Here is a 22,261-nt window from a genome sequence, read left to right as displayed (position 1 = left end):
TACTCATTCTGCATACCATTCTACAAAATCTTCAGTGGTTGTTCAGTGTAGATAATGTGACCGAGCACTTGTCACCACAAAGTCATGTCACCACAGATCCTTCGCACTGGATTTGGAACCAAGGTGCTCGTGTGCTGGTGAGATTGGTGGTGGCTTTTGGATCCACGTGTGAATATTGGAAGGACAGAGTGGCTGCTGTTATCATTTTAAAATTGTTATAAAGCAAATGACCCTCTAGGTATAAAGAGTAGCTGCAACAGCATGAATCAGCATGTAGGAAGTGTATTAAAGGTTCCATTCTTATTTCCAAACATCACATTTCAAACCTTAAAAGCCTCTCTATTTCGGGGTATGCTTTACATTGCTAAATGTCTTCTCCTTTTTTGTCTTCTGAGTTTCCCATTACAAAACATATGGTCAGTGCTGTGGCAGGCCAAATGGAGTAGGTTTTGGTGGCTGTGTGTGGTTTGGGTTTTTTTTTGTGCGTGTGTGTTTGTTTGGTGGTGTTTGTTTGGTTTGTGTGTGGTTTTTTTCCCTTTATTTTTTTTTCTTCTATCTTTTTTCCCTCTCCATTCAGTTAGAATTCTCTTCTGGATCATCAGCTGGTGTGTTAATAGCAGAGCTTCCTTAACTCCAGTAGAGCTATAGTAATTACAGTGCTCTCCTTAAGTCTAATAGGTTTCTCAATGTGAGAGGGAGGGATTGAGTAATTGGAGTTGACTCAAAGTAAAAATGTCCCTTGTGTATGTATTTCTAACTTGAGGTGGTGCTGCAGTTTCCTGTTTGCCGGGGCTAGAAAGTTATCATCAGTCTTTTACCTCTGAGTACAGTTTGGACAGCTGCTCTTGCACCTTGGTGTTTGGTTTTCTGTGGCATCAAAATGATACCTGGCAGCTCTGCAAAAGAACAGGCAGTTAATTCACTTTGGATACTATGCTACTTTTCAAATACTTTGGAGAGATTAGGCTACAGCAATGCTATTTGTGTACATATTTACTGCTGTTAGCATCCCCTTAGGGAAATGAACATCTTGAAGGTTCTTGCTCTGAGCTTACATGGACAACAAAATCAGGTGCAGATGTAGTGTTACTGACTAGTATTCAAGCTTTGACACATTCATTTATCTCCAAATCAACCCAGCTTCTGTAAACTGTTGGTACTTAAAAAAACTAAACTAACAAACAACACCCCTCTTACTCTCCCGAGAGACGACCAACAGTATCTTCCTTATTCCTAGTGATTAAAGAACATCTACCCTCCAAAGAGGCTGTTTTCAACTTTACTCTTGAAGTACATGTTAAAACAATGTTAAAAAGGTTCTTTTATTTCATCCTTTAGCTTGTTAGTAAGTGGAATGTTTAGCAAATAAATTAACTTCACAGATAATTTCCCGCTCCCCCCCCTTATTTCTAAGTATTATAGTTTGGTTCAATTAATCCGATGTTGTTCTGAGCTTACATTGTGCAACGACTGCAATAACAAGTGTTTACTATTTCCATTACTCACAACTTAAAGAAAAATAAATAAACAACATCGTCTTACTGAAGACACCCACAACAAATTCTGCATGTCTTAAATAGCAAATTGCATTCCTATTACATTTTTTCCTTAGAGGTTTGAGAGTTGTGTCTTCTTTCTTTCCTTTGGTGGATACTACTGTTTTTCATATAAAAAAAAAAATCCTTTCTGTATGTGTATTGTCTTAGGATTATTATTATTGGTTTCTCTTTTGATCTACTACTGGTGCAGTAGTTTGGGTTCATGGTGGTGATAAACACTAGAAATACTGATAATATCTCACATGTGGGTTGTTGTGGTTTTATTATCTTTTTTTCGTACACCTCCTCCCCACACCAAAACAAAACCCCAACCAAAACCAAGCCTAAAACCAAGACGTGACAGGCTTTTTTATTTTGTTGTCTGATGTTCTAACTGCTACTGGGAAAAACTGACCACCTTGTAAGTGGGAAATTGCTTAGGGCAATTTCTCTCAACTGCCCTGAGCTTATAAGAAAATTAAACACTGCAGAAGAAAGGCTGAGAAGCCTTTTTCCTTAACTTCCAAAAGATCAGAGGCATGGGAAGGAAAAGAGGGGGAGAAGATGGATTTCTAAGTTTTTGCATTTCCTCACCCCCTCCACCCCCATGTTCATACATGGACAAAGTGCTCTCCTGAACACTGAGAAGTCGTGTGGTTGACGAGGTTAGGCCAGAATTGCTAAAGGGGATAGAGAAAAGGAGCTGCATTTACAAAGCCTGTGGATTTCAACACTGAGCACTGGGCAAAGTTGAATAAAATTGTTCCCTTTTCAGGGGAATGGAAACAAGCTGTTTCAATAGTAAATCTGCTTTTAATTTTACACATTGCGTATGTCAGGGTTTCTTATTGGCACTACACATACCTTTTCAAACTTGCAAGTAGTTGGAGTTTTAAATGTGCACTTATTTGAGGAAGACAAGTGAAAAAATCCGACTTTTCATTGTCTTGTATGCATGGTAGATTGAAGCTATGTGAAATCCACAAAGAGATTAAATGAGAGTTGGATTATGTGCATGCAGGTCACTCTGAAAGGTTCAGTTTTTCTTTTCTTCCCTAAACTTCAGGTCTACTTCACTTGAATATTGTGGAACCATTGTGTCTGCCACAAACTTTGTGCAAAGAAAATTTGGTTTGGACTCTGAACTCTTTTACAGTAGTAGTAGTACATATTTTTATTTGTACATGTATGAAGCAAAGGTTTCATGGTACTTTTCTGAACTTTTTCAATTGCATGGAGTATAGTTTCCTGCAGGGCTATTTTAGGTAGGTGCTTCCATTAAGACATTGATGAAGGCAATCTATGTTGTAAACTTCTGTATTTGGAGTTTTATATTTACAGGTATCATTAAGAATGATGTCAAAATCTGAATGGATTTCCATGTTAAACTGTGACATTATTCCATCTGGTTTAGCAGCATTTCATATTCAGTAAACAAACCCAACCCTTTTGTCAGGACAATTTCTGAAGGAGGGGCACTCAAAGAACATTAAGCCTTTTCATCTGCCTAATGCTCTACTAACGCTGTGATTAATCTTGGGCTTGTCTACCCATGGAAACTACCTTCGAATAAGGAGGTGTCAGAGTTTTAAATACTACAATGATTCTAGGACAGCTCTCTATTTGTACTTCCTTATTTTGTATTGAGAATGCTTATGCATGGGGAAGGTACTGGAAAACACTTGTTACAGAATAACTTGTCTATTTTAATATCCTGTGTAGACAAGCCTTTAAGGTTGGTTCTCTCCTGTCTGCTACCCTTTCTAAGTTTATTTCTCCTTACAGCTGATGTAACTCAAACTCAATTTGATATTTTTTTTCTTTTTGCTATTCAGGACAGTACCATAGAGGAGCCACACATTCTAGCAAAAGGACTTTTTCCTCTTGTCGTGGCTATACCACCTCTCCGCTTGTCAATTTAGCTCATTCATTCACTCTTCTTCAGGATGTAAACCATGCATACAAGGAGTTGCCCTGACATTGCTGTGTGAGATGGGAGAAGGTGATTACAAAAGATTGTAATATGCCCTATATTATGCACTTGTTATGATGAACACTTTTTTTTCTTCTCTGTAAGTCCTGCTAGTGGGCCCTGATTAAGTCTTCATAGAGAAGATGTCTCCATATATCCTGGAAATCAGCTGTAGTTATTTCCAAATTGGGGCGCTCAGCCTTGTGGCACATGCCTCAGGCCACTCCTGAAGTTCCCAGATTTGGCCTATATTAGAGTCTTCTGTTTGAGTGCATTGTTTTACTGAGACTCCAGAGAAGCTCTGTGCATTGTGCTTGTGTGATGTCATTGAGCATCAGACAATCTTAAACATAAATCCAGGTTTATCCAAGCAAAGCAATGAATTCCTGGAAATAAACTGGAACAAAACTTGCTTGTCTCTCAAAAGTGGAATGAAAATGGAACCCTAGTGGATGCTTAACAACCTAGTTCCTCTTTTACTTCTGTGATACTTCTTTCTTCTGGCTGGCTTTGGGAGCTGGCAGCCCAATCTCACCCAGTAGAGCCCTAGGAATTTATGTAACTTTTGCTTCTTTTTTTGAGTGGGTCTTTCCTCCAGCTCTCTGGCCACCTTTCTGTGTGTACAGTTCTGATAGCTTCCTTGCTTGGCAAGGAAGCTTGGCTTTGTTTTAGCTTGAATGGACTTCCTAGTAGCTACTGAATTTTTTACTTGCAATGACTGTAAGAGAGCACAGAAATTGGAAGCTTTTTAAAAATATACAGGCAATTCCAAGTGATGCCAGAGCAATATCAGTGGAGCTACCCGTAGATGTTGCAATGAAGGCAGGTTTTATGGAGGAGTAGCAAAGTGGTAGTAAAGGCATGTCACGTAGAATTAAAATGTCACAGGGCTGGCTGAGCATTCTCATATGCAATCCTGTTTGCTCCTCTCCTGGTGGTACTGTACAGTAATGCCTGTGTGAATCAAATGTTGGAAAACAGCTTCTCTTCATGTAGTGGTGGGCTCGTAGACCTTTAGGTGCAGCTGGATGGGGAAAAATTGTGATGAAACAGTGTCAGGTCTCTCTCTATGGATTCCAGTGAGATGGCAGTTCCTGAGATAGGTTTGTAAATGAGTTATACCACTGAGTTGCTTAAATTATCTAAAGACATATCTCTTGATGTTTGGCAGTTGTGGCCTTTGAAGCTCCCAGTTTGGCTCCTGACAGCAAAAATACGATGAACTAAAGCAATGTCACATATATGAAAGTTGGTTTTGTATTTCTTCCTCCAACTATAGCTGTTGTTAGGGCCTTCTGCGATGCATGATTTTTAGTTGTGAGAATGGCTTATTTCTCTCGGTTGTCTTGGTAAGCACTGTGGGAAGGTTTAATTGCTTCCCTGGGAATATATGGTCCAGAGTTTACATTATTTTTGGCTTTCCTGTTAGTTATTCTCTCTGCCAAAACAGTAGATGGGTAACACAGAATTCAGCCTTCTGTATAAAAATTAAATGGATTTGGCATTGTTTATTTCTTCCATTTCTTGCCTCCCCTTTGTTGGGGTTTGTAGAGAGGTCAGCTGTATGGTTTAATAATAGTGATTTATATTGCAAGCAATGTGTTTATTTGCTATATGATTGTGTCCCATTCTAAAATTACCATTTATAGCCCTAAAGTGATGTGTGCTCTGAATTCTTTTCCTTGCCTTAGCTAAAGGCATGATGCAAGCAAGAAGAGGAAATACTTCGAAAACCATCTTTGGAGGCTGAGATTAGACCACTGTTAAGCTTTTATTCTTGAAGAGGCAAATTAAGAGAAGGTTCTGAAGAGCATGTTGCACAGCAAGCTATGTGTAGTTAACCCTGGCTAGCTCCAACCATAAGAGGTTTCAAAAGCACGTAGCGGAGATCCTTTTGACTGACTTCTTTCTTCAGCTAGTTCTATACTTTATTAGTATTGTTAACATGTCTTGCTTATCTCATTTCTTTTCTCCTTCTCAGTCCTGAGGATGTCTTAAAATGCAGTCTTTATAAAAATCCAGAAACTCTCAAGAGTGTTTGTTAATGTAACGCTCTTCAAAGGCATACATAAACAAAAACACCCTAAAATCTTACTTCTTACTATTACCCCAGCATAACAGTAACAGCAGACTGCTTGGGGTGCTGTTTGCAAAGACACATGCAGAACTTGCATAAGTTATAGCTAGTGTCTCCTTTTTTTTCCCCCCTCAGAAATGTTAGCATCGGTAATGCCAGTACAAGGGCCAGACCCTTAAAGATACCTATGTGCCTAATACCACACTAACGTCCATGTGTATCTGGGCCTTGTGAGCAGGTATTTCCTAGACCATGTAAAAGCTTCCTTTGAGAGCAAAAGAAAAATTCTAACAGCTGAGACTGTCTTGATGCTTCTCTGTCTGAAAGTGCTTTTTGTGGTCTCTCTTTCCTCCCTTTCCTCAGCCACTGAGCATCTTTGATGTCCAGTTTCTGAATGCAGTTGGAGACCTGTTGGACCTCATTCCTGCATTATTTGAGTATTCTGCAAGGGGTGGACAATGCAATGTGGAGCCAGGAAGCCATGGGAAATATCAGTGGGATATGGGTCACTGCTCTGCACTCATCAAGGTGAGCATTAAGAACTTCATCTCCAGTCACTGTGATTTGCAGTCATGAGCCTGCATTTCTGGAGTCTTCACTGTTTACATTGTATGTGAATAGAGAGACTCCTGTCAATCAAGGTGCTTTTATGCAGTTGTCACTCATGCCTTTATAGGATTTTGGGTCCAGTTTTGCTCACTTGTGTTCAAGGGCAGGGATAAAAAACAAACCAAACCCACAGAGATTGACAATGAAAAGCTACTAGAATTACTAAGGAATGGGAAACTACCACGGAGAGCAGACTGGAAGAGAGTAATTTGTTCCACCTAGCCAAGTGAAGTGTGAAAGGGGGTATTGTGAATGCCTGCAAATACATTGGGCAAGTAAGCAGGGAGGAAGGAAAGAGGATTACTTAAACTAAAGGACAGTGCTAGCACAAGAACAAGTGGGTGCAGTTGACTGCTATTTTCCAAGTGTTAACAGTGATACTCTGGAATGGCTTTCCGACTGGAGTAATGACAGAAGAAATGTTTTTAAGGTAAGTGTCTGATACATCGTAGTAGCAATTAAATATTTCAATTAAAATTATCAAGGATCTAGTCAGCATATGGAGACTCCATGTATCCCAGCGCAACAATACTCAAATTGGGAAGCACTTGTTCAAGCATGCACCTACCACAAGAGGTTTCTGAGCTAACAACAAATCTTAGAACCAGGGAAATACTTTTAAAAGAGCTATTGTCAACATGTATTTACCTTTTCAAATTAAACATACTTTCATTTGCTTCCATACTTTAAAGTCACCCAGAGGCATTTTCACAGAAATAGCATGTTTTAATTTAATGTTGGGTATGCTTGCAGGGGGCTGATCTGAATATGTATATACAAGTATTCAAGAGGAAAGTGGGGAAACAAAGCATACCATGTGATGCGAGTGTCCCAAAACCCTCTAAGCTAATTAATTTTGAGAAATAACTACTAATTATTTGAAAATAATACACGGGCAAGAATTATTTCCAGAGGTTTCAGAAATTCATTGTTATAGTCACAGTTAAAAGCACAAGAATCTGCTCCTTCTTAAACAACGCAATTAATCAAACTACTTAGAATCTGGGAGAACAACTTGTTTTATCAAGTACAAAACATGCAAAGTATAGTAGGGTCTGAAATTATTCATCTTTCTGCTTCTGTTTTCCAGGTTCTGCCTGGATATGAGAATATATATTTTGCCCATTCCAGCTGGTTTACATATGCGGCCACGCTGAGAATATACAAGCATTGGAACTTCAATATAGTTGATCCAGACACTAGGACTGGCCGTGTCTCATTCAGCAGTTACCCAGGTAAAATCAAGAAAACCAAAACAGTATCGATATCAAAGATGTGGATATGGACCATCTTACTGTCTTGCAAATGTCTTGTCTGTAAAATGGATGATACCTTAAGAAGCACTGGCTTCAATCTACCTTAAAACATTTAGCCATTGAAAGGACAAAATGTCTTCTTCAGTTTTTGGCTTGAACGTGATATTGTTGTCGTCATCTTTTGTTGTTGATTAATCACCTTCAGTGCTCTGAATAGTACTTGTTAAATATTCTACCTCTGGCACAAACATGCTGCTTTGAATTCTGCTCATGCAGTCTGCAGTCATCTCAACTGCTGAACTCCTCACCTTGCCTATAGCATTCACATGTTTGGTAATAACAATTTTGAACACTTCTGTTTAGTACTGTGGCATGACTCATGCTGTAATGGGATTATTAGAGAGTGTCAGACAATAGCCATTTGAAATTGTATGGACTTCTTTGGTGCTGGGTTAGCAAATATTCAGTGTTGGGTTTTGTTTGGCTGGTTTGTCCCCCCACATCTGCCTCTTCCAGCTTCTCTGGAAGCTGTTGCAGAGGAGTTTTGGGGTTTTTTTTTAATGCTTACTTTGTGTTAGTAATGTAGGCAGCCAGAATATTTAAAATCTCCCTTGGGAAGATTAGGCAGCACATAAGAGTCTCAAGTTTCCTGGAAGAAGGTTAGAAATTGGTAGCAGTTAATGTTTCAGTGGTAAAATATTTACTCTTGCTAGAGTAGCACCAAGGAACATGAATATGAAAAACCAAAGCAAATCTAAGACTGAGTTAACATTGCACAAGTTTTTAAAGGTGGAATTTCGAATTCAAAAAATACCTGAACACTCAAGAATCTTCATAAACTTTTTAAATTGAAGTATGTGCTGTTGAAGACTGTCTCATTCTGAATAAATTTTATTGGCTGATAGTTTCAAAATGTGCTCTGTTGAATTACTGTGCTTGCCTTACTACAAAGGCGAGGATCCTTCATGGCAGGGACTTCTGGGACTGTGACCAGGAAATGGTTTTGAAAGGCAGTTGCATTCATTTAATGTTGAAAGCAAGTCTTTTTCTGTGGGGTTCAGACCTTCCGAAGTGACCCTCAGAAATGCAGCATATTCTGACATCTGCAATTTTTGCTTTGAGGAAGGAGTAGAGGTATTCTAGTGAGTACCTGTTAAGTGTACAGCCTCTCAAGGAGGAATTTCATTTACTTGTTGCAAGGTTTTGCCAAGCGTATGTAACCTGGCAGAAAGGTTTCTGCCTGAGCTCTGATCATCGCCTGAATGTACAGAAGGTTATTCTGGATCTTGTCTCTTTCAGGAGAAATACTGTTGAGGATAGTGCTATCCCTCGGGAGAGTGTGGCTTTGTTTAGCAGCTCTTGCATGCTGCGTTGTGCTGCGGATTCAAAACTGGGGGTCAAGATTAGCCATGAAGAGTGTGTTTTATTTTCTTTTTAGTGGGTGTCTCTGGTAATGTCTGTGGGTTGTTCATTTTGTGGATTCTTTGTAGAAAGTGAAATGCAAGTCTTCTGTTTTGATGAGACTGATAAAGCATGCTATATAGGAGGATACCTGAAAATTAGCTGCTACTAAGCTGAAATGGTCGGGGCCTGTTTGCTGTTGTACAAAATCCCAGCGTGCTTCCTTGAGGCTGAGGTCTGAAGAGATGGCTAACTTTAAAGCTTGCCTGTACTGGGTAGACTCTGGCATGGCAATGTGGTAAGGTGTACTTCTGCCCACAAAACTGAGTGAGAACTATTGTGAAACGTAGTCCCCGTGGCTCCACTGAAGTTTGAGACCTGTGGCATGCAAAGCAGACTCACCAGCCACCTAATTACAAGGTACTACCGTAAGCACTAGACAAGCATGACCCACTGACTACAGCAAATTGCACTAGCTGTGGGTGTAGTTCACAAACTTGCAGTTTTCCAGAGAATGAGTAAGCTCTAAAGCACTGGCCTGGTAATGATCTAGGGACATCATGCAGGAGGGAGGGAGCTGCCAAATTCCTCTGCTCCATGTTGTGATGAGATGGAGCCTTGTATTTTCACATCATCTGCCCATAGAATATGTAGGTCCTGGCCATGGTTCCATTTGATGACTGTAACTTCTCTGCATGCAAGTTCCCACTGTTTATTCTCTGTCCTGAGAGACACTAAGAACCAGTAAGAAAGGCCAAGCTAGTAAGCTCTCATAAATAGAAACACGATCCTAATGTACATAAAGTATTATCCAATACATGAAGTATTGTAGAAAACAACATTTAAAAAAAAGTTATTGTTCCAGGCCTTCAGCGACAACTGAGTAGTTCAAAGATTCTTGTCATCCAGTAGACTGGATATGAAGTAAAATTCTTCTGCTGTCCAAAAGCTGTGTCAGAAAAGCTTCAAGGAGTCATTTGCCTTCTGAGAAGGAATGTGCCAACTCCCTGATTTCTCCTGCAGTCACAAAGTAAAATTGTCCAGATTTTTTACTTACAGTATTTCAAAAGACAGGCAACTACACTGCAAAAAATATTTGTTGTGACTCAGAGGATCTAAGGCTATTCACTAACCATGATGCATGTCAGCTAAAGCATTATGATACAGCAACAGGGCCTTGTGCTTCCTTGCTTCTGCTGTGACAGAGCAGGTAGCAGGACAGGCAGGAATTGCAGAGCCCATCCAGGCTTCTCCAGCAGTTCCCCACATTCCTGACAGCATGCTGAAATGTCCACTGTTACAGCATGTCTTCTCTGATGCTTTCTCCCTTTCAGAGTAACAGTAGTGCTGCAGAGATACAGTTAAGTGGAAATGAACAGGAGTAATAATCTCTGCTGTTGCAGAATGATTTAGCTAGTTGCTTTTCTTTTCCACACTAATCCTAATCCTCACTTGAACTCTGCTCATATTCTTAGTTTCCTCTTCTGTTGAAGGCGTCTGTGCAGAGCTGCATGCAGAACAGCTCTGTGAACCACTGGAAAGGAAGTGTCTGAGCTGAATTCTCGGGCATCCCTGACTTCTTCAGTGACTTGTTTGGACATAAGTACTTAATGTGGCTGGTGAATCTGTGCACAGCAGAAAGAACTTATATTGTACAGATGTGTTACAGTTGCTCACAAATGTCGAGTGTCATTTGCGGAGTGTAAGAACTGTGATGACAGAGACTTTAGGTGCTGGGTTTTGGAGGAGGTACCTAGTAAAAGATCAGACAGAACCTTCTCCCCACCTCCCTGGGTCACTGCTCTACACCTCCCCGTTGAGGTATTCAAAGAAATGAGCCCAATTAACTGATTAAATTTGCAGTTTTCCTTGGACAGGGAGGTTGCAGCTCCTAAGACTTATGTCCATTTGGCTGGACATCTTCTTGAACAAGTAGTTTTGAACTCCACTTAAGAAAGGGAATCTACCATTTGGACCCAAGCACTCTCTGGTTTGGGTAGCGACATACTCCCTCTGGGCTGAATCGCAGTCTTGTTACTCTGATTTTAGCTGTTAAAGGAACAGTTGAGAAGAACTTAATGGCCACTTTTGTTCCTCTGGTCTGTTGCTTGGTTGAGACAGGCTATGACATGGGAACAAGATGGCACAAATTGTCTTGGTGAATTGGCTACACATGTCCTGCTAAGACAGGAGGGAGAAGTAACATGTGTCTCTTGAGCTGAAGTCATCTGGTGTTAGTACAGAATCAGGAAGTGCAGTGTGATCCTTCCCCATGGCCTGAGTAAGAGCTGGGAGGGGCAAAACATGGGAAGGGTGGCAGCTCTTTCATTCCTGGGACCAGCTTGCTCATGAGGTATTGCTAAAGCATTTCTTGCTTTTCTGCTCCATCCAACATATGTCTAAAACCTGGAGGGAAGCAGAGGAAAGTCTGATGCGCTTTGGAGATGAGACGGCAGAGCTATAGTGTGGGATGTGCTATTTCTTAGTGCCTAGAAGAGGTCTGTAAGTGGAATTAAGGCAGCTGGCAGGAACGCATAGTATCGGCAAGAGAAGCAGCTGCTGATGAGTCTAAGAAAACTAATCCAGAGAAGAAGTCGCCTTTCCCATTCTCAAATGTGTTTGTAGCACAGAGCATTGAGCATCTCAGCCGGAGCTACTCGCATCTGTATGAGGTGATTAGCAAAACCTCATGGCTCTGACTTCCAGCCTTGTTGTACTGACCCTTTCCATACTTGAATGAGCACGAGGACCTCTTAAAACATCTGAAAAGCTGATGCCATCTGGTTTGGAAAGCAGCAGCGTACCTCTTCAGGAACAGTAGCTGCCAGGAGTATGTTACCCCCCAAATACACTTTATATGTGCTGACTCTCTGGACAAGACTGACTCAGACTTCAAAAACTGTTTTGCTTTGCTTGGCTGATTAATATTGTCACGATGAATGAAACTGCAGACTCTGGAAACCTCATTATTCCAGTGGTGATTGGAAACTGAATCTAAATGGCTCAGGCTCATTCTGAAGTGCTTTCAGAAGTGCTTTTGCTTCTCTCTATGCCGGAAGAGTCAGGTTCACTGGGGGAAGGTTGCTGGGAGGTGGAGGGGAAGAGGGGAAAAAAACCTGAGTTGCTGACAAAAATGGGAGGTGGGTTTACAGAAGAAAATAGGTGAACTGTACACTGAGACAGCAGTTGGCATAAAGGCATTTTCAATTACAACAGATTCTCATGCATACTTAAAATGACAAGAATGACACAAGAGGACACTAAATATGTGCTGATATCTCTAGGCTTCACCCAGGTTTTCTTTTTGTGGACGTCTTTGTCCTGGGTAAACCTGTTGTAGGTGTTTTAATTTCCCTTTGTTTAAGGAGTGCGTATGCCTTAAGTCAAAATGGTATATGTTGTCTTGGAATAATTAGGCTGCTAATAGTGTACCATGAAGGGCACACTGTATTATAAACCACTGCAGGATAAAGCTTGGTAAATACTAAGGCCCAGAAGGAAACCCTCTTGTTTTCCGCTTTACTGAGTTTTGCAATTTATTTGAATTACAGAGTTCAAACTTCAGTTAATTCAGCATCATTCCTTGTGTTGACACTTGTTTGGAATGGAGTTTTTCTCTTTTATCTCAGCTGATGATTGAAAAGGAAGAAAAAATTATTTGGTTTATTTTGAAGTAGGGCACTTGGCATTGGCACCCATGTGGGAACTGGCATTCAATTCGGATCACAATTGTTTAACAATTTAATTTCTTGCCTCTGGGTAAGCACTTGACTTGTTACACAACAGTTTATTGCTGCAGTATGCCATGTCCTTCTATAAAATAGACTGGCAGAGCCAGGCTTAAAGTATTTCTCTTCTTGTCCTTACTACTTGAGAGAACTCTGCTGTTAATGTACGGAATTTATTGATGCTCTTTTTCTGTCTCCAAGAATAAAATACTAGGAACCACAAGCTGCCAGGGTACTCTGCCTGTTCTATACTGACCTATTTTTAGAGAACAGATGACCACAGAGCATATTTTCCTGGATCTGTTCTGATTTGAGAACCTGAGACTTTAAAGAAATCTTGCTGAAATGGAGCCCTTAAACAGTACTTCTGCTTGAAGGAAGTCTCTCTTTTGATGAAAGCCCACGAACTGGAGGCAGAGCTGAGGCATGTTTCTGTCTGTCATAGGTTGCTGACCTTGGTTTGTTTGCAGAGTGCATTAATAAAGCTTGCTGTGGAACATGTAGTGGCACTTGACTACTACCCTGATGTGCAGCATTTTAGCATTTTGTACTCTTTGAAGAGCGATACCATTAAAAATGCATTAGCAAGAGACTAGTTCTGGATGATTTCCCCATCAGGAGCTCAGTTAACAACCTTTTTTCCCCAGCCTGTCAACCCTGTATCTTCTGGGGAATCTCAAAGTCAAGTTATTTCTGCTTGTAAGTAGTCACCATGCTATCCATGGCATCACAGCTGACCTTTGCAGCTCTGTATACCACCTCTGGCTGAATATCTGTAGCCAGATCTGCAATTGGACCTAGGACTTCTGTTGGCATGTAGTGTGGAAGAGAATATTGCCCAGAGATACATCACTGTGTTGAGTTTGCAGGGCTGATAAGCATAAAAAAATCCTAATGACAACATGTCAGAAAGAGGAGTAGGTGGAACTTTAAAATACAGGACGTGGTTTGTGATTTAAGAGGTGCCCATTTCTGGGAGATGCTTTTAAGGTTAGACTGGAAAGGATTAAACTAGAAGGAAGATTTTTCTGCTTGTCTTGGTTTAATCCAAAAGGGTTTAAATTTGAAGGTGTATCTGTTGTCCTTGTAGAATAAACATCTAAAACTGAAACTGTTTGTTGAAAATCTCTTTGTGGAGTTGTACTTTGGTTTTCTTTGTTGTATTTTTAAAAGGAATTTCTTTGTTAGAAACAAACATTAATTAGGCATTTACAGTTTGTAATCCTCAGCATAAGACATAGCTTGACATATGAAGGAGAAACTTCCAAGCTTGGGATAAAAACATGAAGCACATGCTCTAGACAAACAATTAGGCTGTGTTGAAAGCATGACAAATGAGAGACTGCTGACAGGTGGGCTTAAAGCACTTGCAGAAGTTGCCACCTCATCTTTAATATTTGTACAGCTTGGTTTCGAACACACACACATGCTGACTCATTCATACCCTCTTAGCTTGTCACTCTGTTTTGTTCTATGAGTATATCAAAGGTTCACAAAAATAACAAATCTGTATTATTGCTGTTTAAGGCTTTTTGGTGTCCCTGGATGACTTTTACATACTAGGCAGCGGCTTGGTAATGTTGCAGACTACCAACAGTGTGTTCAATCAAAGCCTCATTAAGCAAGTGGTGCCTGAATCCCTATTAGCTTGGCAGAGGGTCCGCATTGCTAACATGATGGCAGATGGTGGCAAAACTTGGGCAGAAACCTTCTCGAAATGCAACTCAGGTAAGTGCACTTTCATAAGAATCTTAGAAAACAGGACTGGTTCCCTCTTCCCCTTGTACTTTCTTCCTTCTACAGGCAGGACAAGTAATTATCTCTTTGCTTTCATATCTAGGGACCTACAACAATCAGTACATGGTGCTGGACCTGAAGAAGGTCAAGCTGCAGAAGAGCCTTGATGACGGTGCGTTGTACATTGTTGAGCAGATCCCAACCCTTGTGGAGTATTCTGATCAAACAAATATTCTCCGGAAAGGTAATAGCTTCTCTAGCACTTACTGGCTTAGGAAAGCCATCTCTTTGTGTCAGCTGGTGGACAGTCATGCTTCGTAACTGGGAAGGGCTTATTGAGCACTAGTGCTGAGTTGCAAGCTAGAAAGCTCTGTTGCCAGGTCTATTATGTTGTATTTATTTTTTCTTGATGCTATGGCAGAAATGTGGTGAGTATCTGTGTTTTTTAGAAGCAGGGGAGTGAAATATAGACTTTACCTTCTTTCTTTCTTTTTCTTGCCTTTTTTCCTGGTATTATTTTGCCCTGTCTTAGAGACCCATGAGGAAAAAGGTGAGGTCTCTTTGGAAAGTACTGAATAACTATGATGCTGTGGGCTACTTGAAATGTTTGGTGAGTGTGTCACCTTACAAGGAGATGAGCTTTAAAATAGAATTTCTATGTTAGATTCAGATCCTGAACTGTTCTGGAGCTCTGTTATCTGATAAATACTTGCTGTTTAAAAGATTCCTTAGTATCAAGACTAGCAAGCCTAGCAACAACCTGATGAAAATCAAACGAAAATCCAGGTGAAGCAAAACACCAACTGTCAAGTTTCCTTCACAGATGTTTTATACACAGTCTATGGCAACATCCAAAAGCCTGAGCTCATTCCACAAATTTAAGTGTGTGTCTGGTGCTTTGTGCTTGCTCCTCTAATCACGTGCTGAGGAGGTGAATTGATGAATTGCTCTTCATCATCAAAATGACTGGAAATACATTTGGGTTAGCAGCTGTGGTTGTTTCACCCTGGAATTTTCCAAGTCTGTCTCCTTGGAAAGTTCTGGCTCTTTTTTAGGCATTGCCACAATGCTTAAGGGCACAGGAGTGCACTGCAGTTCATGTTTCTTTATGCGTGAGTAGTACATTGATTTCAGCATAGAATCATAGAATGGTTTGGGTTGGATAGGCCCTCAAGATCATCTAGTTCCAACTCCCCTGCCATGAGCAGGGACACCACACACTAAACCATGTTGCCCAAGGCTCTGTCCAGCCTGGCCTTGAACACCTCCAGGGTTGGAGCATTCACAACTTCCTTGGGCAACCTATTCCAGTGCCTCACCACCCTCACTGTGAAGAACTTCTTCCTTATATCTAATCTAAACTTCCCCTGTTTAAGTTTAAAGCCATTACCCCTTGTCCTACCACTACAGTCCCTAATGAAGAGTCCCTCCCCAGCATCCTTGTAGGCCCCCTTCAGATACTGGAAGGCTGCTATGAGGTCTCCACGCAGCTTCTCTTCTCCAGGCTGAACAGCCCCAGCTTTCTCAGCCTGTCTTCATACGGGAGGTGCTCCAGCCCTCTTGGCATCCTCGTGGCCTCCTCTGGACTTGCTCCAGCAGGTCCATGTCCTTTTTATGTTGAGGACACCAGAACTGGACACAATACTCCAAGTGAGGGCTCACAAGAGCAGAGTAGAGGGGCAGGATCACCTCCTTTGACCTGCTGGTCACGCTTCTTTTGATACAGCCCAGGGTACGGTTGGTTTCTGGGCTGCAAGCGCACACTGAAGCCTGCTCATGTCGAGTTTCTCATCAATCACCACCCCCAAGTCCTTCTCTGCAGGGCTGCTCAAAAGCAATGCATCAGATTAGAACCTGGGATCTGAGTCTCTTCCACCAGATGTGTAAATATTCCCATTGCTCTTGATATTGCCGAGATCTCTTGCTCTGGTGGGCAGAGGAGGAAGCCATTTTGTTTCAGACAATTTTTGTTGCCTTCATGTAATCCCCCTCACCCCCCCTTCAGCCTTACACCATCTCTGACTTGTTTTTGTCACTGTTCACCCTGCCAAGCCTAATGGGTGGGTTTCACTGACTTATAGCAGCCCTTGGGTTAAAGCCTGCCTCGGACTGAGGGCAGCACTGTCTGCATGGGATTTGCAGTCTTGCAAAGCCTGAGATGCAGAAGAGCTCTTGTTGAAGGAGAACTTGAATAACTGCTTTTGTTTTAGCAATTTAAACAGGGAGTTTTTCCAGGTGGGAGAAGGGAGTCATCTGTATGTGCTGCATTCATGTGAGAGACAATAGCAACTTTCTGAATTACAACTAAACCCTACTGGTATGGGAGCTGAATGTAGCTGTATCCTCTGGCCTGCATCATCAGAGGCTGGCCAGTGTGCTCATTTCTGGAGGATGCCTCTGTTACAACACAGTGCATACACAACCCTTTTCCTTCAGGTAGGTTCTAGGTCATGTAAGTGAATGACAGCAGACAGGGTATTCCTGGCGGCTACACGCTAGGCAGGACCCAAGCTGGTAAGGTCTCAGCTCAGGTGGTGTTCCAGTGCTTATGCTGTCTGTGTATCTGTCCTTCAGGGGGTTTGGTTTCAATCTGTGTCTCACTTATAGCGAGTCCCGCTTGGTTTTTCTTGAGCATCTCAAAGCCAGACTCCTCACATGTGGGGCTGACATTAATACAGAGTGCTGCATTCACCAGTACCTAGATAAATAAAGCAGTAAAACTCTAAGCCAAATCCTAGTGTGTGTCATTTGAGAAGCAACATTCCTCAGTGACACCAGGAGTGCTGGTAGTTTGGAAAGAATCTGAAAGTGCGCTGCTCTTGGGATTAGCTCATGTTATGTACTCTCTCCCTGAACACTCCTTGCTGTCTGCCTTGCAAAAGAAACACCAACAAATTAAGTGTTAAGATGCAGGCATCTACTTTTATCTCTTCCAGGACTACTTGTACCCAGGTTCTGACCTGGATGGTCTGCTGGCTCTTTACAAGCTCTTCTGCTTTCCACACTAGTCTTGTTTCAGGCAGTTGTATGTCAGCTATCTAAAACTCTCTCTGGAGTTCTGGTTGTTAAACCTGCCCTTTAGAGTTAGCAAAACTGCAGGATTCATACTTGCTTTTGGAAAGGTTAGGGCAGGGCTCTGCTCTGCCTATCAACCACTTCTTAACACTCAAAGGCAGATACTGGCAAATATGCAGCTATCCCCCATCTTTCCTTACTGCAGTGTGCAACCACAGCCCTTCAAACATGTTTGTGTGTGGTCTGTGTGTGTGTTTGTGGATATCTGTCTGTCCCTGGCATGTCAGCATGGTATGTTACTCTGCCGTGGGGAGATGGGAGGCCTGGAAAAAAGCTGGGACGTTTGGTGAGGGTGAGTGATCTTTTGCTCTTCTGAGATTGAGTAGAGAAACCGCTTCAGGAGGTTTCTCTGTGTTCATTTCAGACTCCTGCAAGTTTCTCAGCTGTTTGGCAGAATGAGCCTGCAGGGTGGAAGTCTGGGGGCAGGTTGCCTGGGTACAGTCTCCAGTGGTGTTACACTGGGAGTCAACCCTCATCATGCCAGTGACCATTGCCTTATTTTCTTGTGTTCAAACCAGTTTGACGTGTTATTCCTTGACATGCTGTTCAGGCAACGCAGCATGGAAAATGGTTTATTTTTTTTGATATAAGCAAGAGCATTCAGCTTTTCTAAGTGATTCCTGGGTTGGATTTTGTCTCGGGCAGGTTACTGGCCTTCTTACAATATTCCTTTCCATGAAAAGATTTACAATCTCAGTGGGTATGCGGCATACGTTGAGAAGTATGGCATGGATTTCTCTTACGAGCTTGCTCCAAGAGCAAAAATCTTCCGTCGAGACCACAGCAAGGTGACCAGCTTGGAAAGCATGAAGTACATCATGAGATACAACAGTAAGACACATGTTTATGTACTGTGGAGCTGATTGTAATAAAACAGTGTTACTTTCTTAGATCATACTGGGAAGCTGCAGCCTCGTGTACAGAGCAGAGGTCTATTGCCTTAGGTGCAGAGTACACACAAAGCAAAAAGAGTAGCATAAGCTCATCGTTGAGGTAGGAAACCAGGCTAAAACTACTCTAACAGAAACAAGACTGGGTTCCTTCTAGAACCAGGGCCCTCAGGCTTGCTGTCTGAGCTTTCCAGAGAGCTTCTGACTCTCCAAGAGACCCTGTGGACTGCTGTCCCCTAATACATCTACAGCTTGTCAATCTTGAAAGCCTTAAATCCTAAGCAACATTTAGGTCAAATCAGATGAGAATTTAGGATAAAACTTCAGGTCTTTGGTTTTGGTTTTGTGTGTGGTTGTGTGTTTTGTGATGGGGTTTTTTTTCTTTTTTTTTTTTGGGGGGGGGGTTGGTTTTTGTTTTGGTTTTGGGGGTGGTTTTTTTTTTTGTGGGTTTTGTTTTTGTTTGTTTGTTTGTTTTGGTTTTGTTTTTCCTGTTCATGCAAATAATCTTTGATAGTTGCTCCGCTCTGCTTTTTCCTGACAAGGGGGTTCTTAACTGCATTGCAGCCAGCTTAGTTAACATCTGGCTAAGCCCATCCCTAAGTACAGATACCTTTAGATGCTATATTTTTATTCCCAATTATAGGGAACTTGATGATTACTGGGCTTGGGGTTTGGGAGGCCTCTCCCAGGGTGAGGTATTGCCACTGTTAGGGCTGCAAGTAGCAGCATGCTCTTAGATGCTGAGCCTTGCCACCTTCCCCTCTTAGTTTGCAGCTGCTACAGTGGGTGTTTGAAGGCTTTGCTCCATGCCACTTATTTCAGTCCAGAACAGGAAAACAGAGGCTCTCACTACCGCGCTTTCCCCCCTTCATGTCTGCTCCCCACTTCCCTTCTCTTCTGCTTTTCTCTTCTGCCAATGTTGTGGAAGGTTTCCTCATGTGGAGTTGCTGATTTTTGTGGTTCGAGGTTGGCACTGGTGCCCCTGGGATGCAGAAACAGCTGTATGGAGTTGGATTAGGAGCTTGGCTACTTAATGTCTTGTCTCCAGCATTGACTTCTAGCTGGTACCTGGGGAGCAGTATGAGAGCAATGTGATAGAGCTGCGTTTCTGCCATCTCCCTTACCCAGATTTTAGCAGCTTGGGCCCTTTGCATCAGCTTTTTGTGAGGGGATTAACTTCTTTTCTTCCTTCCCTTCCCACCACATTTCTCCCCAGACTACCAGCATGATCCTTATGCCGAACACAATCCTTGTAACACCATTTGCTGTCGGGAAGACCTGAATCCTTCTTTTCCAGTGCCTGCAGGCTGCTACGACTCCAAGGTAAATTACCTCCATTGCAATATCTGCTCAATGTTTGCTGCAGCCTCTGTGCTCCTACCAGACCCGTAGGATATTTCCCTGCACCAGGGTATGTATGGCCAGGCCCGCTGGTTCCCTCTTTTCATGCTGTCCAGGTGGTAGGGCAGATCCTGAGGTCTGTGCAGAGTCCTGTTTCCTCTCCCTGACACCAGTCCTGGCACAGTGGCAGAGGTCAGAGGATACAGGGGGAAGTGTGGGAAAAGAATGATGGGAACTTGTGGTGTTTAGGGGTTAAACCCCAAAGCCTTGCAGCAGGAGGAGCCTAAGAGAAAGCTGGAAGGAATCATCACATCATTCCAGTCATCACATCATTCCAGTCATCACATCATTCCAGTCATCACATCATTCCAGTCATCACATCATTCCAGGAAGGTGACTGTTTTACACCCTTGGACTCCTGTTAATGGGGACTGTGTGGGTGCCTCCTCAGAGCCCACAGGAATGTATTTTCAGTCTCACTTAGCTTTACCTTTACAAAAGCCTGGCTCTCTACTGAGTCACCCTGCTCCAGGGCTCCTCCTCTCTGTGAAACTGCTTTGAGCAAGGTTTGGTGAAGATCACTTTGCTTCCTGGGGGATGCAGGAAAACCCTCAGACCCATTGTCCCGGGGAAAGCAGCAGTTTTTCTAGGCAGCCTGTGTGGTATTTTCACTGTGAGGGGCAACACCTGAGTAAGCAGCTATCCAGGCCAGCCCCGGTGTGCTGGGAAGTTGTACAGTGTTTTGTCCTGTGGGGTCCAGCCTGCTGCATTTTGGGATTACGAGTTGGTTGCTAGGATGGGCCCTGTGGAAGCTGTTTTGGCATCACCAGTGCTGTGTTCTGGCATAGCTTTATGTCCAGTCAGTTCATACAAGCCCAGGCCAGCTGCCTGCTGTGGTAGCCAGTAGGAGCATTCAGAGCTGGTTATTATGGGGTGAATGCAGAAAATGGCTGTGTGGAGGTGGCTGGTGAGGGAGGAGGTCAGTGCATGCTGGTGGTAGTGCCTTTGCCAGCACTGTTTGGCAAGGGGAATGGGCTGGGGGAGGACAGGGGACCTAAGAGGGGCACTGAGATAAGTAGCTCGGAGCAGAGGCAAAACCTGGCAGTTTCAAGCACTACAGTGCAATTTTAGTGTCTCTGAGTTTGGGAAGATGGAGCAGGCTGGGGACCTCTTGGGTGGGAATGGAGGAATAGGGGGGAGCCTGGGCAGCCACATTAACTCTGTGCTGCTTTTGTCCTTTCCTGAATTACCCTGACTTGGCCCGGGGGACAGCCCAAGTGCTTAACATGCAGCAGAGCTTACATCAGACCCCCTAGGCATCCCACTGCAGATCCGGCTGTTTCCGAGACACAAACCCAAGGAGGATGGTCCCAAAGGCAGGTTGCTGCCTCTCGCACCCTGGGTAGCACAAGGGCTAAAAAGCAGGTGGGCTTATGCTTTGCTGCTGCCTTCAGCTGGATGCTCTGTGCCTGAAGATGCCTCTGTGCAGGTGAAGAATGCTGCCTGCTCAACGTGTGTTTCCCCTTGCTCACTTATCTTGTTGTTCTCAAATCTCCTGAGCTGTCTCTGCTTTCTGCGGTGGCTGCACCTCCACCACCACACCACCCCTTTGCCCAAACTCCTGTCCTTTATTATAGGTGTCGGACTTCCGCCTGGCTTCAGCGTTCACAGCCACCGCCATCAACGGCCCCCCGGTGCAGGGCGGTCTCCCTGTCTTCACCTGGAAACGGTTTAACCACACACGGCACCAGGGCCTGCCAGAATCTTACAACTTCCATTTCGTCACCATGAGGCCCATCCTGTAGAACCAGCAGCAATATTCCCAAATAGTTTTGGGTTGGTTTTGTTTTTTTTTTAACAGAAATTTTCATTCCTGTGTGTAATAAATCGACTTGATGGCCACATCCGTGTGCCTCAGCTGCTTTCCCCTGCCCTGCCTGCTAGACACTTCATATTGACATTGGCTGCTTTGGTGTTCTCCTCTTCCGAGCTGTTTGGGTGGCCTCTCCTTTGACTAGGACTGATGGAGACTTGTGGTGACCTGAGCCACCATCACAGCTCTTCTCAGAGCAGCAGTGAACTGCAGTTTGATCACCGAAAGTGATCCATCTTTAGTAGCAACATGGGACCTGTCTCCAGGGCTGGGCCAAGCCAGGTGACTGGTGGTGGGCTTACCTCAGTGATGGGTTGGTGTCTGCCTTTTGTCTGAGCAGTGCCTGTGAGATGCTTCTCGTCTAGGAATGTCGGTAGCAGAGCAAGTCAAAGGTTCTCCAGGGCAGGTCAGAGCGCCTGCTGCCTACAGGGCATGGTGATCAGTGGCATTTGCAAGATTTCCTTTGTCTTGCCAAAGCAGGGTGCAGGGGTCAGGCTGCAAAAGGCAGTGAAAGGATGTGCCTGGAGATTTCTGAAAGCAGCCAAATCTTTTTGACACCCCCATCCCCTCCCCACCCCCCCCCAGGCTGCAGCGTAGCAGCAGGGAAAGAACTCGTGTGTGTGGTGGTGGGATGGATTTCTCACTGCTCAGTGGCCTCTCTGTCCTCTCCATCAGCTGTGGAAGTGGAATGTGACAGTCTGGCTCTCACAGGTGGCCAGGGCTGTGTGTGTGACCCTTAACTACCTGTGTTTACACTGAGGAGT

General features: G+C 43.2%; 1 protein-coding gene across 1 annotated transcript in view; it reads left to right on the top strand.

The window, feature by feature from the left end:
* Window positions 1–21,531, top strand: part of PLBD1 (phospholipase B domain containing 1) — a gene marked incomplete at its 5' end in the record, with an annotated part of 31,104 nt that extends 9,573 nt beyond the window's left edge. The window contains 7 exons of the mRNA XM_010010656.1: window positions 5,951–6,115; window positions 7,287–7,431; window positions 14,109–14,309; window positions 14,422–14,562; window positions 18,039–18,224; window positions 19,500–19,606; window positions 21,262–21,531. Of these exons, the coding sequence (XP_010008958.1) occupies window positions 5,951–6,115; window positions 7,287–7,431; window positions 14,109–14,309; window positions 14,422–14,562; window positions 18,039–18,224; window positions 19,500–19,606; window positions 21,262–21,429 (1,113 nt within the window). The remainder of the gene's footprint in view (window positions 1–5,950; window positions 6,116–7,286; window positions 7,432–14,108; window positions 14,310–14,421; window positions 14,563–18,038; window positions 18,225–19,499; window positions 19,607–21,261) is intronic.
* Window positions 21,532–22,261: the final 730 nt, after the last annotated feature.

Source organism: Nestor notabilis, unplaced genomic scaffold, assembly GCF_000696875.1.
Source record: "Nestor notabilis isolate BGI_N333 unplaced genomic scaffold, ASM69687v1 scaffold3353, whole genome shotgun sequence".
In the NCBI taxonomy this organism is placed as follows: domain Eukaryota; kingdom Metazoa; phylum Chordata; class Aves; order Psittaciformes; family Psittacidae; genus Nestor; species Nestor notabilis.
This window is presented reverse-complemented; position numbering and strand designations above follow the sequence as displayed.